Source organism: Arachis hypogaea, chromosome 17, assembly GCF_003086295.3.
Source record: "Arachis hypogaea cultivar Tifrunner chromosome 17, arahy.Tifrunner.gnm2.J5K5, whole genome shotgun sequence".
Taxonomy (NCBI): domain Eukaryota; kingdom Viridiplantae; phylum Streptophyta; class Magnoliopsida; order Fabales; family Fabaceae; genus Arachis; species Arachis hypogaea.
This window is the reverse complement of record NC_092052.1, coordinates 128,849,686-128,868,249: the sequence shown is the minus strand read 5'-3', so window position 1 is coordinate 128,868,249 and position 18,564 is coordinate 128,849,686. Positions and strand designations below refer to the sequence as shown.

Here is an 18,564-nt window from a genome sequence, read left to right as displayed (position 1 = left end):
TAAGAATCAAATTCATTCGTAACTTAATTAATGTATTTGTACCGAATTTTCTAACTGATAGATATCATGAAATGAATAGAGTAATTGGTTATTGTTCGGTGGGTGATGTTCATTAAAGCAGTGTCACCAAACCTGTGTTTGTGATCTTAAAATAACACATCAGACCAAAGGACAGAAAAATCATATGTCTTTTGCAAACATCACGTAATAATATGATCCAAAATTTTTAACACTGAGTTGAGAATGCTTAAGCTCTTGCTCTTGAATAATCATGATCATCATTTAACAGACTAAAACAGAGAAACTGTTAGTAGTAATATAATTTCAATTTTCAAACCCAGAGGCAATATAAACATAAGTAGATTTTGGATAATGAGGAACACAGCGTGTACATATGATCTAGATTACGTTGCTTAATTAGTTTCTTTTCTTTCTTTCGTTTTTTTTTTTTTCTTGCGAAACAAGGTAATAATACATAGTGTCGAATTGATTCTAGCAGAAGAGGGGGCCACACCTCTTCTTCAAGAAAGAGGGGTTCTGATCTGGTGGGTGCATGAATTTGCAGTTAGGACAGGAAGGAGAAGATTTGCACAGCATCACCAGCATGTGACACCGCATGCAAACCGTTGCAACCATCTCTTTCTCATTATCTCCCTCTGACATTGACAGCCACGACGGAGTACGGATCAAACCCTCCTCCTCATTATTATTCTTCTTAATAATAAGCTTGTTCGAATTCGTCCCCTCCGCTACTACTGCTGCTTCTTTCTTCTTCAGAGATTCACATGTCAAGTTCAGATCAAGGTCTAAGCTCATGTGATTCTGATGATTCTGGTGATTTGGAGGTATCGGTTCCGGTTTCGCCATTGACTGATAAAAAAAACCATAACAAATATTAACCAAATGAAATGAAACGAAGGTGATAGCTAAGAGTTGTTAAATGATTTGACAGTCATTTAACGACTGTCAGTTATCAACTTTATATGAAGTTGACTGCAGCTGAATTTTCAGCCATTTATTTCTGAATAAATGAATAAACACATATATACCTGATGATGATGAAGAGCGAGGAATTGACGCCATTTATCTGGGGTAAAAGGGGTGTCAAGGTGAAGCTGTATGTCGAAGACCTCTTTCTTTGTTGAGTTTATCATGTGATCCTTGAAGAATTCTTGGGCAAATGGTGGGTGGTCTTGGGGACCCTGCTGCCACTTTCTCTTCTTTGAAGTGGATTCGAAATCTGCATGGAGTTCGGTTCTGGTTCTTGGGCTCTCAGGACCCAATGCTTTCTCAAGGGACATCATAGCTAAGCTACACACCTTACAAATCAAAGGGTTCTTAATTATATTGCCATCAACCTTTTGCGTCTGTCTTTTGTAGAATGAAAGCATGAAGCATAAGATAAGATTATTGAGATATATATAGAGGAGGTAGGGTACGGAGACATGTACACATTCAGTTCACTTACTATACCCAACCTAATTACGACTGTAACTATGTTAAATTTATATTACAATTATTAAAATATAGAATATACATTATATAAGTTAAATAATATATATATGCAATCACTAATTTGATTATTATTTTTTTGTGTGTAAACAATAAATAGTATTTTTGTGATCAGTTAATTAATGTTGTTTTCTCTTATTAACTTAATTTTTTGATAATGCTTTTTTCTTTTACTAAAGATAGAGAGACTCGAACCTGCGACCTCTTAAATGAATATGGAGAGACTATGCCATTTGAGTTATAACTCATTACTTGAGAAGATCTCACATATTTTATGCCAGTTTTATATCTTTTTACTTCTCAATTCAAATGTTTTTTTTATATAATTAAAAATTTTTCGACCATGTTAGTTTACATTATAGAAATGAGCAAACTTAGTTAACCGGTTTTTTGTGCCAATTAATTTGTTTTTAATTTACTCTTTGTAAAACAAAATGTATTTTTTTTAATTAAGAATTAAATTGAAAAAAAGCCCAAAACTACATGGTAATTTTTAAGGAGGATATATAGTGACAAATTTTATATAAATAGTTATTTGTGAAAAATAAAAAATGTTCTAACAACACTAAAAGTTATCCATCAAATAATTAAATAAGTTATTACATAAGTATTGTTTTAAACTTTTTTAACAAGTATCAGTTACTAAATTAGTTATATATTTTCTAGAAAAAAAATGTTATATATATTAAAAATTAGTTATTATATATTTATGTATAAATATATGTATTATTTTATATATTTTTAATGTATATTTTTTATATTATAATATATTTTTATATGTATGACTACAATTTTTGTTATTTTCTTATAGAGAATGAGTTTCACTTTATCATCTCGAAAGATAATCTTATGAAACAGGGAACAAAACTAATAGGCTAAAATATATAATAAGGGTTCATAAAATTTAATTTTAACAGAACTTCATGTCTTAAGTGCTCAGAACGTTACAACCATGCCTATAAAACAGTCATCAATGGCCTTTACACATATGTCGTCAATTCAGCTGGATCGTGCTAAGTGATTCAACATTCCTTCATTGCAATACATAATTTTATGTAATATCTTTGGAATACAAATATTCTGTTCACAGAAATAAAGACTTGATGAATTTCTTTTATAGTTATTAGCTTGAATAAGCACAATAATCAGTTAATCACATACACATTATAAAAACAATAATAATGGTTTTAAAAAATTCAGACAGAAATTATAATTATTTATATTTCTCTCAAAATTAAATTTATATATACCTTCTCTATTATAATATTATAAATAAAAAAATCTTGCCATTATTAATATGTATAATAATTAATATATATTGATATCAAAAAATAATTTTATCAAGATTTTTTTATTTAATGTTAAAATAATATATATTGATATCGAAAAATTAATAATAAAATATAATTATAATTATTAACGAAAATTTTGGTAAAATATAATTTAATAATTAAAAAATTATTGAATGGTATATTAGAAAAAATAATTTAATTATTAAATTTTTTAAAAAAATATTTTGATAAAAATACAATTCAATCAATAAAAAATAATTTATTAAAGGATATTTTGATAAATAAAATTTAATAACAAAAAAATAAATTTTTTGTTAAAAAAATTTTGTAAAAAATAATTTTTAAAAAAAAATAGATAAAATTAATATTAATTAACATAAAAAATTTAAAATAAAATAAAAAAATATTTTAAAAATTATAAAAAAATATATATTTTACAAATAAAAAAATAAGAATATCATCTTAATATCTCTTTAAAAAAAAGTAAAATTTTCTTTATTATAAAAAAACACTAGTGTGTTAACCCGCACATGCATCGAAAACCTAATTACACTACTGGATTTGTATATTCTGGAATTGTGTTATTTTATATTATCTTAGATCCCATTATAGGTTTAGGGTTTATATTTCTCTCAAAATTAAATTTATATATACTTTCTTTGTGTATAATAATATTATAAAATGATAATACCAAACAATAATGACCATCATATCCATGCTGACCCCATGCAATAAAATGTTAACATGTATGTCAACATCATATGAATCTAATAAATGAAATTCTCTCATCAAAGCCACGTCACTCCAGGTCGCATATATACGCGCAAAAGAAAAGAAAACCAAATTGCGAAGGAAAACATACGACAACATATATGTAATCATAGGATAAATTGAAGAATTTGACGAACAAGTATTCTAATTAAGAAGTAATTAAATAGATAAATTAAATTGATTTGGCTCTTGCATGAGAGTACGGGACATAGTGAAAAGGCAAGTTCAAAGGTCAAGTTTGATTGCACTAATGGCAAGGCGGTGATAACAGAGAAATGGGAGAAGAGAGAAGAGTTATGTGTGTGTACGTATGGCATGGCCATTATTATTTATATTTAATGTTGCGAGTTTGTATACGTATACAGTTGAAGGGGGAAGGTCTCGATTCTTGAATGCTTTAATGTAAAATAATAACTCCAACTTCCCTAATTGGGTCACTCAATAAGCTATAAATAAATAGTATGCTTTTAAAGCTCTCAACACCCTCGTCAGCCATTAAAACGAACCACGGCCACAGGTGACCTATGCTATATAGAATTAAACACTCAACAAGCAAGCTTTAAAGGCTCTCAACACCCTCCACCATTAAACCAACCAAGTTCTATGACTTATGGAATTAATAGCGTATACATGTTTTATATAAGCAATTGCTTGTGTTAAGGACACTAAAAGTAGTTATTTTTTAGGCTTTTAATTTTTATGCATTTAATATTTAAAAGTACATTGAAAATGTAACAATTTTAATTTTCAATAAGACATTAATTAATATGGGTCTTAAAAACACATGTTAAAGTTATTATTTGTAGAAAATTTTAAACTTTTACTTTAATACATAAATAACAAGTATATTCATAATTTATTTTTTATATTTTTATATAAAATCTTTTAATTGGTATTAAAGTAAAATCTTTTGTGTTTACCTTGTATTTGAGGCGACACTAGTCAGTTTTCTGTTTTCCCCTTTTTTTTTTACTAAAAATATTATTGGCTTCTAATATTTTTTCTTTCAAAAATTTTAGTTTAACAGGATAAAAGACAAAAGTTTTAGTTTTTTAATATATTAAATATATAAAAAAATAAAAAATTACTATTTACTTTATATTTTTTGTTAAATTGAAATTTTATATTTGTAATTTTATTTAGCAAGTGTCTTTACACCAATGATCAAAATTCAAAAATATGATTTTTTTTAAATATTGAAAAATATAAGTTTTAATGTTTGTTATATTAAAAGGTTCCAAATTTTTTACTTTTGACTATCTTACCAAATAACTTACATTTACTTGAATGGACAATTATTAAAATTTTAAACATGTTAGTCCATCAAATTTAAGAAAAAAATTAACAATTAAAAATAGCTTGAAAATTAATAACTGAAATTAAATTATTCAAATTATTTTTAAGTTTTATTAATATTTAACAACTAAAAAATCAATTAAATAATTTATCCTCTAATTATTAGTTATCATCAAATTACTTTTAATTATTAAAATAATATTTTTCAAAATTTAATTCAATCTTATTATAAAAAATATAAATACAAATTGAGAAATTCTAGATAATCAATATTTTTTCTTTTTTTTTTTGTCCGACTTTTAAATTAACATTAGTCATTTTTTTATGCTAAACATTTTGAGCCTTAACCTTTTTTATATAGGATTTAGTTAATTTTTGCATTAAAAACACAGGTTTAAATTACTATATATATATATATAACTCAGTGCTAAACAAAGTACACAGATTAAATAAAATTCTAAAAATAATAAGATACTTATTACGTACTAAGACATCTCATAATTATTATTATTATAAGTCTTACATTTCTTTAATATAAAAATTTTAAAAAATTTATAAAAATAAAATAATTTTTTATCTCATAAATTAACTTTTGAAATTGAATTTTATTCGTCTAAGTCTATTCAATATGTCCACTACAAAAAAAATGCTGAATACTGTCAGATTTAACGTTGCAGAATAATGACGGATTTATCGGTGGAGAAGGCATCAAATTCGTCAGGTTAAATTATTACCGGTATACATTTCCGACAGTAAATTTGCTGGTAATAACTAGAAGAAAAAAAATAGGTGAGTAAGTTAGTATCGAATTTACCGTCGGATAAATCCGCTGATAAACCCATTTAGTAAAAATGCTATGTTTTGGTAATCCGTAATGGTTTACCCTCGGATCTTTTCGACAATAAATCCGACAATAATTTTGCCCTAAATTCGAAGCGTGAACGCTCTCCTCCTTCATTTCGAATCCGTCTTTCTCCCTCTCTCTCTACCCTTTCTTCTCCCACTCTCTCTTTAACCCTCTCCCTCCCGCCACTCCGTCAGCTCCGCCGCCGTCTCCTCAATTTGTTTATCTTTTCTCTTTCTTCTTCCACTCTGTCTCTAACCCTCTCCCTCCCTAGCCGCTCCATCAGCCCCGCCGCGTGTCAGCCCCACCGTCGCATCCTCTCTGGAAGCCCCTCTCCCTCTCGCTGCATTCAATTCTACCAGCCGCCACCAACAGTGCCGACATCATCAACATTCTTCCGTCCACCTCTGTGTCTGCATTCTTCGATAAATAAATATTTGTTTTTGTTTTTGTTAAATTTGGAATTAATTTAGATTTTAGTTGTTAATTAGTATTATAATTTAATTAGAAATAATTTTTTTGTATAGTGAATTTAAGTGATTAAGATAGGATTAGATTAGGTTATTAGACTCTTTTGAGTTCTAATACTGTAATGATGTAATATTGTTGTGGTTGTGCTGTTGATTTTGAATTGGAATTGAATTTAGTAAATTGGCGATGCTCAAACTTGAATGCATATATTTCACATAATTCAAGTTATTCTGTTCAAATAGCCACATTGCTAAATATTTCTGAAGTTGGTTAAACTTACTTTTATATGAGTCAATTTTTGGTTAAACTAATTTTATTGGTGTAATTAAATAATTAATTCTCTATCATTCTAGTAATTATTTATTTTATACCTAGTCAGTGTAATTAATTATATTATATTTTAAATATATTTTAAGAGTGAAAATGACAGTAAATTAAAAAAAAATCAAATATGAGATCATTTTAAATGATTTATGGATGAATTTTTATTTGCATACGGACAAAATTATACATGTAGCAATATATATTGCTAAATGTTTGTGAAGTTAAAATGTGCATTTACCTCTTTTGTTTTATTTGATTTCAACGGATAATGTATTTTTTAACTAAATTTAACGTAGTTTATTTTTACTAAGCTAAGCATTTTGAATGATGTTGTGAATATGTTTAGCATATTTTTAATTGGTATGCTCTATGCAGACGTGACGACAGGTAGAGGTGTTGCGGATCAGCCTAGTGGTCGTGGTCGTGGTAGAGGGAGGATTTCTGCCAGTATCACTGGAAAATCTGGATTCTCTCCCTCTAATCCGACTACCTCAGTGACGTCACATGTTGCAGGTGCATCAAAACAGCTAATCATCATGGTGCCTAACCTCAACTACGTCCCTACGTCTACGGCAATGACGCTGCCTCCATCCGATCAGCATCCCACTATCTCGGTGACGGACACCGCACCGCTGGAATCCTCTTACGAAAACCAGCTGATGCCCCTCTACCACTTCCCATCGTACGGATGACGATTTGACCTAATGGCAGAACGATGTAAGTGCTACTTTAAGTCTTTTATATATATGCTGAAAGTGTTTAATAATCTGTGATTAATTATTCTTGGTTATTGATTCTAGTTTTAGTGGATTTAGGATTGTAGGTTTGAACTGTTGAAAGTGTTTGATATCGTGATTAGTGATTCTTAATTATTGATTCTAATTTTAGTGGATTTAAGATTGTAGGGTTGAACTTATGAAAGTGTTTGATATATGGTGATTATTGATTATTGATTCTAGTTTAGTGGATTTATGGATGTTGCTTCTTGATTATTGATTGTTGTTCAATGATTGTTGATAATTGGTGTTGTTTAAGTTAATTGTTGATTGATAGAGTTTGTGGCACATTCCTATTATAGATAAAATTCTACCAAAATTTCTAAAAAAATCTTTATATATTATGGTTATTTGCTTCTGAAGTTTTAATTTATATTGCCATATTGGTTTGTTTATGAATTGTTGGTAGGTTTGTAAATTGTTGGCTTAGATATGGTGCTTTTGCGGTGCGGTTTGGTATAGTTTTTTAGAGAAAAGTCATATGATCCAATCGTTTAATTAAACTGTAGTTCGATTTGATTCAGTTTTTTTATGGAGGCCATCCAAACCAAACCAATTAAAATCTGTTTGGTTTGGTTCGGTTTTTCAATCAATTCAAACAAAAACCTGCCATACTATTTCACAAAGTCATAACATTGAAATCATTGAACACAAATGCACAATAACTAACAAAAGTCTTGATCCAATGAAATTCAATGACAAAAGAAGATAAAATACGACAATTAAAGAAGTTTAAAAGTTTAATAGTCAACATAACAAAACATAAAAATAAATTTCCAGAAAGAAGAGCCACGTTTTGGTGTCCTCTCCAACAAAAAAAATGAAACTTTTTTAAGCAAACCAACCTGAAATCAAAAGGCAGTTACACAACAACAACAACAACAACAACAATAATATAACACCAGTAAAAAAATATTCTAATTTAGTTATATACTCTAATATTAAAGAGAATAATTCGTATCATGATAAGATGTACTCAATCAGACTCAACACCAGAATCTTCTTTATTAGGATCAGGAGTGGGTACAACTATAAAACTTACAAAACAAGTAACAATCATAACAAATAATATATATAAATAAAAACTAGATTAAAAATTATTCAAAGGTAATAAAAAAAATTATCAGTCCAAACTTGACCATACCTAATTCATTCCAACTTCTCCAAATCCTCAATAAGCTCCTCAAGAACAAGTTTTGGAGAGCATCGGGGCCAATTTTGTGTACAAATTAATGCCTCACCTGTGATCGGAGTTAGAGAACTCCTATAATTATTCAACACCCTTCTTCCAGTACTAAATGTCGATTTTAAAGTTACTGTAGAAACCAGTATGGTTAAGACATCTCTTGTAATCTACCCAAGAATTAGATATTTAGTAAAATTCATTTTTCACCCGTTTAAGATGTCAAATTGCATACCACTCTTCTCTAAAGCCTCTATAGGATATAAATTCACCTCATTCTGGTTAACACTCTCATTGAATTGCATTTCTTTCTCAAATTCTATAGCAAAAAAAGTTATTTACATCAAGTTCTTGTGTGCCAATTTCAAGAGGATCTTGACAAGTAGATCTTTGATAGTTACCAATCCCACCAAATAGCCAATAGCTATCAAATACCTTAAAAAGCGTCCCCTTCACCTTTGAAGTCAAGAAATCAGCATCTTCTTTTTTCATACAACTTCTCAAAACTCCACTTGATCAACTGAAACTTATACCTAGGATCAAGAAACACTGCAATAAAAATTATCATATTTGTATTTTTTTATATTTCTCTAATATTTATTGTACTTGGACTTTATTTTCTTAGCCATGCCTGAAAGTACTAGATCTAAGATTCCCATCTAATGCTTAAGTGTAGACAATATTTTATAAAAATCATTAAAATGTTGAGAAGATGTAACAAATGTTGAACCATAAACTTTGTTGGTTACATCATAAAATATTTTTAAAAACTTGACAAAATGTCTTGCATTCTCCCAATCCTCAGACTTAGGGATCCCATCAACCATTATAGTATATTCTAAGTCTCTCCCCTCTCCCTAATCGTTTAAATGCCTTTTGAAACTTCAAAGCACTTTCAAGCATTAAAAAAAGTAGAGTTTCATCTGGTAGGAGCATCTATATGCATAATGCCTTTTTCTTGAATTCTAGCTTCTTTAATCATAGCCTTAAACCTCTCAGTACAACCTGGTAATGCACACACATGCCTAACTACATTTCTAATATTTAAAATTTAATAATGCGTTTCTCTCAACCCATCATTCACAATAAGATTTAAAATATGAGCACAACATCTAACATGTAAAAACTCTATTTCAATGGATGTGAGTTCCAATCTTCCATTCTACTTTTCAAGTAAGAAATAGCAACATCATTTGAACTAGCATTATCAACTGTTATAGAAAAAATTCGCGATATCCCCCATCCCAACAAACATCTCTCAATCTTTCTACCAATTATTTTTTCCTTGTGATTCTTGATAGCACAAAAATTCAGGACTCTTTCTTTACAGTTTCTAATTAGCATCAATGTAATGAGCAGTAAGGCAAAGATAGTTCAAGTTTTGCACAGATGACCAGCAATTAGTTGTCAAACAAATATTTTGATTTGGTTGATTAAAAATAGACTTTAACTTAGTTTTTTCATTCATAAAACTTCCAACAATCCTTAGCAACTGTGATCCTTCTAGGAATTAGAAACTTGGGTTGCAAACAACTCATATAATAATGAAAACCCTCCCCCTCAACATGCAAAAAAGGCAATTCATCCACAATAATCATTCTAGCAAGGGCTTGTCTACAAAGACCAATATCAAAAGATACAGCAGAAAATGAACTACCTATTTCTTTCTCATAATCTTTTATCACATCTTGAAAACAAAGAATCTTTTGAGTAGGATCTAATTCCTCCTTAGGAAATTTTTTGCATTACGACAACAAGTAATTTTTCATGTTACTAGTGCCATTTTTATGTATATCACAAGTATAACTAGCCCTACACTAATTGCATTTAGCTCTAGGATACTGTGAATTACTAGTTTCATCTTTAGTAAAGTGATCCCATGTCTAAGACCTAGGTCTACAAGGCTTTCTCTTACCTTCATCAGTCTCAGTTTCAGTGGTGTCATCAACAACAGCTTCTTCAACAACCCACCTCTTCCTTCAACCTCTATTAGCAAGCTTCCTTGTGTTTCTACGAGGAGCTGGCATAGCAGGTAATGCAGTCAGAGATCTGATGCTTGCAGATTCATTTGGAAGAGCAACAGCAGCTCCTATTGCATGCTCCTTCAGTGTCGCCCATATTCTCACTTGAACTGATATCAAACTGCATAAACAAATTCATTAAACAACAAAATAAAATTACTAGCAATTTTAAAAAATCAATAATAACTACAATGAACAAATACATTGAACAAATAATTAAAAATCAACAACAAATACATTGAACAAATATATTAACTAATAAATAAAATTACTAGCAATTTCAGCACAACAAATACATTGAACAATGAACAAAAATCAGCACAACAATACATCAACAACAAAATAAAATTACTAGAAATTTCAGCACAATAAATACATTGAACAATGAACAACAATCAGCAACAAATACATTGAACAAATAATTAAACAAATACATTGATAGAAATTGAATACCTGACTCGGAAGCTCTATATATATCTAACTCGGCAGCTGCTGTGTGTGAAGACGATGGAGGAGATGGCAAGAGAGATAGTGTGGAGGAGACGGTGCTGTGGGTTTTGACCACGATGACAAAAACGGTGCTGTGGGTGGCTAAGTGTTGTCCGTGAGTCAGCGACAGTACTGTGGATTGTGGAGGAGGACGGTGCTTGGAGGTGCTGGGGTTTGGCACTCGGGCTTGAGGTTTCTTTGCGAGAGTGAGGCTGCAACGCTGTGCTAGGTTTAGGACCAGCAACGATGGAGGACGACGGTGCTGGAAGGTGCTGGGGTCCGGCGCTACCGCACTGGGGCTTGAGGTTTCTTCGAGAGACTGAGAGAGTGAGGCTGCGACATTGCGCTAGGTTTAGGACTTTAGGTTAGGTTATCTGATTTGGGGGGGATTGGTTCAATGGTTTTGTTTAGGGTTTTAAATGTACTGGTTCGATTCGGTGAGGGTTTTTAGGTTAGAACCGAAAATCAAACCGAATCGCAGGAAAAACAACAAAACATGATTTTTTCGATTTTTGGTTTATTCGATTTTCAATTTTTTCAGTTCGATTGGTCGATTTTATTCGGTCTGAATCGGTTTTGAACACCTCTACTCAGGAGATGCCCAACGTCATCAAGCTAATGTACGACCATCCATGAACGAACTACAAGAAGATCCCCTCTGAGACCAAAGAGCGATGGTTTCAGAAGTAGGCGGTAAAATCTTAATATAGTCAAACCTTATTAGCTAGTTTATATCTTCTATTTTATTTAATATGATATATTTTAATTAACTAATTTTAAAGTTTCTTTGTGCAGGTGAACTTTATATGGGACAAGGGGCACAATGCACTGATTGCGACTATCGAATGGGTAGGCGGCTACAACAGATGCTGGAGGATGTACGTGAGAGGCACGACCATCTCACTTCTTGGGTCCGCCCAGATATCAAGAAGGCTCTATACATTCATTGGGAGACCGATGAGGGATTCAGGCATTGGCATCTCACAAATAGAGCTAACATGGCATTGGCCAGGTCGTCCAAGTATACCGGCGGCTCAGTGACCTTCACGAAGACTAAGGCTAGACTGGTATGTAACTTCTCTAATTTTATTATTAACTTAGTTATATTCTTTGACATATCATTAGTAGGCATCCTAACATATTGTTTCAATGCAACATGTGTAGTCAAAGTCGTTGGATCACGATGCGACATTGGTAGAGAACTTCAAGTACACCTACACTTTGAAGGAGAACAAAGAGAGATTTACTGATCAGCAGTCTGTGGATCATTATGTGAGTAAACATCTGATCTTGTGATATAAAATTTTTAATTAACTGTATAGCTGCAGTCCTAATCATAATAACATGTGTTACATAGGAGTCCTACACACAAAGACTGGAGACCTCAACTCAGTAATCTCAACAAAGTGGGGAGGACGCCAGTGGCTCTACTGCTTCAGTCGTCGATTCCGATGCGGTTTGGCGCGAGACCTCCTCAGCGCCGTACAAGAACTGCGTATACGGGCTGGGGTCATTCTTCGCCAGCAGCCTCCGCACCTCCACGTTGAGGTCATCGTCTGCCACTACCACCATTCGAGCAGTCAATCCCAAAAAAGGCATTGATTTGAGGCTGCAGGTGCAAGAGCTCATCCGGAGCCTTCACGAACAGGCTCACAAGTTGAACGAGACTCGGGAGAGGTATCAGAAGATCTTCACATGGGTGACGAACACGAATGAGCTCAGGCTGGAGTGGAGGGAGCGGCTTCAGCGGATGGAGCAGCAGATGACGGTGTACCAGACTTAGATACGCGCCAGCAGCAGCATCGCTGCTGGTGGAACCGTGCTGCTGATGGCAGCAGTGCTGCTGGTAGGACACAGACATCACTGCCTTTTCCACTGCCTCAGTAGGACACGGGAATGACAACAACGACTACCAAGATCTTTAGTGATTAGGACTTTGTTTTACTCTTTCATTGTATTTGATTTATTTGACTTTTAATTTATTTGAACATTTGTGTTTAATATTACATAATTAGTTTCTATTATTTATAATTTGACCACTAATTGTGTGAAAAATAAATTTAAATAAAAAATTAAAATAAAAAAAGCTTAAAAAAATTGCGTCACAGTATTTAAAAAATGACATTACCGTTGGATTTACTGAGGGCATAATCCGACGGTAATAGTGCGGGATACAAGATATCGTAGTGCCAACATTACTGTCAAAAAATTTGCAGGTAACTGATTTTTTGGGCAGGTAATCCGTCGCAGAATCCGACAGTAATTACCGTCCAACGAAAAAACCTGACAATAACTGGTTACCTGCGAAGTTTATACCATCGGATTTCTTTCGACAATAAATTCGTTGGTAATTAACTTACAGTCAGATTTTATTCATTTTTTCAACAATAATTCTGACGATATTCAGCATTTTTCTTATAATAGTGCCCTTACGGTAGGGATATACAGGTGCCCACCACTCATTTCAAAATTAAAAATATCTTACCATATAAATTTATTGTTCTCTCTTCTCTGTCCTTAATCAGTCCTCGAAATTGCTTCACATTTTCTGTCATACATTAGCTGCACTTCATGTTCATACTTCCTGAATTTTTTGTATAAGTTTGATTTCAAAACAAAGTTATTCCTTACCTGCAATTGAATTTTCAAGCGGTACTTGCCTATTTTCACACGTAATTTTTATACATCTAATTTATATAAAAAAATAAAAAAAAAACGAGTTAGACAAGTCAACTCATGTTGACTCGTTTAACTCACGAATTAAACGAACCGAATTAAATTAACCGCTCTTAAACAAGTAATTTGTTAATTTTTATTAATGATGAAGCTAACTCGTGAGTAAGATTTATTTTGATGGCTCTACTTTAGTGCATAAGTTAACTAAACCTTTCTATATAAATTTATTACGCACTCTCTCTTTTAATTAATTCTTGAAATAAGCTCTCCATAATTTCTCATAAATATATATATATATATATATATATATATATATATATATATATATATATATATTACTTAGTACTCCAATGTTAAATAAGGTATACTCAGATTAAAATTAAAATTTGAAACAAATAAAATAATTATTACAAAAAAAATAGTCTGATCCAAAACATCAAATCACATAATACTACTTACAAATAGGAGAGTTTGTCTGATCTCACATACATACTTAGTAATTATATACAAAGTGTTCTTAAAAAATTAAAAAAAAATCTAAAAATTTTTGTGCCTGATACTATTTTTTTTTGTGCCTGATATTAGAAACAAGAGAGTTTTTAGTTTAAATAAAGTAAAAGACTATTGTTTTTTTTTTATAAATACAGGGTTTAGTTAACTTGTACATTAAAAACACATATTAAAATTATTATTTTACATAATTTATACATACATATATATTACTCAGATATTCAGTGTCAAACAAGATACATTGAAATTAAGATTAAAATTCTATAAAAATAAGATCATTATTATCAAACATAGTTATTATTCCAAGTCTTAAATCTCTTTAGCATAAAATTGTTAGAGAATTTATAAAAATAATTTTTTTTTACCTCATAAACTAACTTTTGAAATTGAATATTGTTCATTTAAACTAGGAGCATCAAACCAGGGTTAACTTGATAAAAAAAAATCCTTCTATACAAATTTATTGTTCTCTCTTCTCAATACTCAAAATAACCATTCACATATATTAACTCCACTTCATATCTATAGTTTCTAAATTTCTCAAAAAAATCTTGACATTTTTATTTTGACGTGAGTATCTTCAACACAAAATTGTCAATTGAATTTTCATGCGGTGCTTATCTAAAAAAAAGTAGAAAAAAAAAAAGAGAATTGAGTCAACTTCTACTAATTTATTTAATTCACTAGTTATATGAACTAAGCTAAATTAATCTACTTTTAAATAAGTTGTAATTTGCTAATTTTTTAGTTAATATTTATTATAGTCTAACAAAATAATTTACTTGACAATGTCCTTTGAAAATAGTAAAAGAAGTATTAAAAGTTACTTATATACAATGTATAAAGGATTATTTTTAGTATATATTTTTTATTATAAAATACTTCATAACATATTTAAAAAATATAATAAAATAATTAATTTATAATTCCAAAAGCTTAATCTAAACTATTGGTTAAAACTTAAAAGGTCAAGTTTTTTAATTATTATCTTATTAATAATTTTAAAATTTGTTTGGGTGAATTTTTATAAAAAATATTTTTGAAGTGGTCTTTTTTCAAATGATTTTTTAGAAAAATAAAAGTACTTTATGTTTAGATGTTTCATGTAAAAATATTTTTTTATCTAATAATTATATTTGAGTATAACAATATACTTCTTGTTTATTTATTATGTTAAAAATATTTTTTTAAGTAAAAAAATATTTAAAAAAAATAAATTATAATTTTATAAAAAATGTTTATTTTATTTTTTAGTGTTTTTACTTTTATTATTAAGATTTTGTCAACCATACTAAAAAATAAAAAAAAAGTTTTAACAACTTAATAATACTCAAATAAAATTTTAATTTATTATTATTACACTGGTTACTAACTATTAATGGTAGCTATTAATTTATTAATACAATTCAGGCAAGAAGAAAAATTTCATAGTCGTGGCAAAAAGATGTGACAAAATATTTACATAAAATTGTATTTTTTTGTATTGAAAGAATAAAAGAAAAGTACATAAAATATTTAGGAGAGTTAACTCGTCACACATAACAGATTGGTAGACTTAGCATTCAGGAAAGTTAACTCTAATCACTTAAGTTAACATTGTGTATAGATCATCTTTTGTAAGTTGTCCCTTTATTCATAGGAATTTACACATTACAGATATGTACAGAAAAACAAAACGAACTTCGTTTATCCCTGTTCTACTCAATCCAGAAACAAGATCTAATAATATTCCAAAATTCTGAGTTGCATACCAACACAATAAAAGAATGGTTACAACTCTATTTTATTATTTTCGGAGAGAAAAGAAGACAAATACCCCATCATCTTTCTTGAAAAGCCAACAAAGGAACGCCTTACATGGGAGGATATAGCGCAACAAAAAACTGCGTTACACATGATAGATTATATACTTACAAAAAGAAAACATCACACATAACAAATCGGCCGACTTAACATTCAAAAAAATTAACGTCACACATAACATATTACATATTTACAAATAGAAAAGTTTAGCATCAAACATCACACATAACAAATTACGTAGTTACAAATCATATATGAGATATTCTTAAAAAATTGAAGAAGGATCTTAAAAATTTTGTGTCTAATATTATTTTTTTCTGTGATTGTGCTCAATATTATTACTTGCTTTTAAGAGAGACGGGTATCAGTTATTATTTTTTAAATAAAGAAAAAGTTCTTAATTTTCTTATATACTATTTATTATAAAATTATTAAATAATAATTTTTTATAGATATAATTGTTTTAAACTTTTGTATTTTTAAGCAATACTTAAAAATTTAAAAAATTTATTTTAATTAAAAAACATGTTTGTTTTATTTTTTTAATATTTTTATTTTTACTACTAAAATTTTGTCAAATATACAAAAAATAAAATAAATAAAAAATATCTTTTTCTAATAATTTAATAATACTCAAACAAATTCTTAATTTATTATTATTATTATACTCGTTAGAAAAATAATGAATTAATAGATATCGTAATAATTATTAATGGTAGATGTCAATTCATTAATACAACTCAAGTAAAAAGGAAAATTTTATAGGACTGTGACAAAAAGATGTGAAACAAATATTTACATTTTGAGAATTTAAGATTGTATTTTCTTACACTAAAAGAATAAGAGAAGAGTACATATGGAGACTTAACATTTAAAAATATTTAATTCTAAATCTCACCATCATAAATTACATACTTACAAATAAAAAAAGTTTAGCCTTAGAGTAAGTAGAGAAGAAGACGTTAATGACGGATATAACTACTAAAAATTAAAAGTTAGTTTCTATCTCATTTGAGTTGGTAGGGAGTTAATTATGCGGATCTGACAATTCTGTTTAAAGAGTTGTTAGTTAGAAAATTCAATCCCTAGTTACTACTATAAATGTAAGGACCTAGCTTCCTTTTCAGTTGTAATTCAAAACTAATGAATCCTCACACATTTTTATGTATTTTCTCTTTGCATTCATCTCTCTCCTTTCTGCTCTTAGCTTCTCTTCTCAGATCTATAGAATTTCTGATACCTCTCATGGTATCAGAGCTCTAGGTTCTTATCCATGGCAGCATCAAATGAAATTCCAGCTTCCGCAACAGTAAATTCGAGAACAACGATCAATACAGTAACATTTAAGCACAATGAAGACAATTTTGTACTGTAAAAACGTTAATCTCTGGTATTCATCAAATCAAACAGACTCAAGGACCATCTCAATCCAAGAAAAGTACAGATAAGGTATAGATCTGAAGAAAACGACCAACTAACAGACACAAACAAAAAGAGTTTGAAGCATGGGAGCAAGAAAATGAGTTCCTAGTCTCGTGGTTTTTCGCGTCCAAGATTCACTAGCTATCTAACTGAATGCGAATTCGCATACAAAATCTGGTACAAAGTGGAGGATTATTTTGCAAAAAGGATGAAATTAAGGGTAAAGCAGTTCAACACACAAATCAAGACAATCCAGCTTCAAGGATTTGTATTGGATTACATGGACAACATAAAAAAAGATAATCAATGCACTCTATGCTCTAGGAGCACCTCTTACGAGTGAGAAATTTGTAGAAGCAGTAGCTCAAGGTCTAAATGAGGATTATAGTGCTTTTATTATTATGATAAACTCAAAGGCGGTTGAAAGAACTGAAAGTGAAATCAAAGCATTACTAGTAGGACAAGAAAAACTAGTTGAGAGATTCAAGAGAATTGTAATAAAGACTGTGCATGTGAATCTAGCTCAAGGAATAGAGTCAAAGTTGCAAGTAAACAGTCACAACTACTTTACATACTTACAAAATCAGCAATCGAATTACCAAGGAAAAAGTCAAAATTTTAGAGTGCGTACACGTGGTAAAATTTTTAGAGGTAGTAGATCTAGGCATTATGATAATAGCAGGCCACAATATTAGCTTTGTGGTAGGATTGAGCACACTGTATGGGATTATAACCATAGATTCAACCAGAACTTAGAGACTGTATGAGGCAGTTTCAAATCCACCACCTCCACCATCTTTAGCCTTCCATCAGCCTTAATCACAACCAAGAGCATTAATCGCAGATGTACCATTAACCACACCTTTGATAGATAGAGCATGGTATTTGGACACAGGAGATCTCACCATCTTACCTTTAATGGCAACAATCTAGTCACAAGCTCAGAGTACGAAGACATAGAACAAGTGTTCATAGGTAATGGCCAAGGTATGTATATTAATAGTATTGGCAGAACTATGTTATTCTCTAAACCTACTTCATGTCCCTTCTATTACTATGAATCTTATTAGTGTGGCTAAATTTCCACAAGACAATCATGTGTTCTTTGAGTTTCATCCTTATGATTGTTTTTTTAAGGCTCAAGAGACGAAGGAATTGCTGCTACGAGGGTCCC

At 30.2% G+C, this 18,564-nt stretch overlaps 1 protein-coding gene across 1 annotated transcript; it reads right to left on the bottom strand.

Moving 5' to 3' along the window:
- Positions 1-307: 307 nt before the first annotated feature.
- On the bottom strand, positions 308-1,467 carry LOC112767208 (uncharacterized). The gene is made up of 2 exons (XM_025813095.2): positions 1,050-1,467; positions 308-870 (listed from the first exon to the last, which is right to left on the bottom strand). Exons 1-2 carry the CDS (start codon positions 1,389-1,391, stop codon positions 493-495), a joined length of 720 nt encoding a protein of 239 aa, XP_025668880.1. The 5' UTR covers positions 1,392-1,467; the 3' UTR covers positions 308-492.
- Positions 1,468-18,564: the final 17,097 nt, after the last annotated feature.

Coding starts and splice junctions, on each gene's coding strand:
- LOC112767208 (XM_025813095.2), bottom strand. CDS start 1,391: ATGCTTTCATTCTACAAAAGACAGACGCAAAAGGTTGATGGCAATATA. Junction 871..1,049: donor TCGCTCTTCATCATCATCAG/GTATATATGTGT, acceptor TTTTTTTATCAG/TCAATGGCGAAACCGGAACC.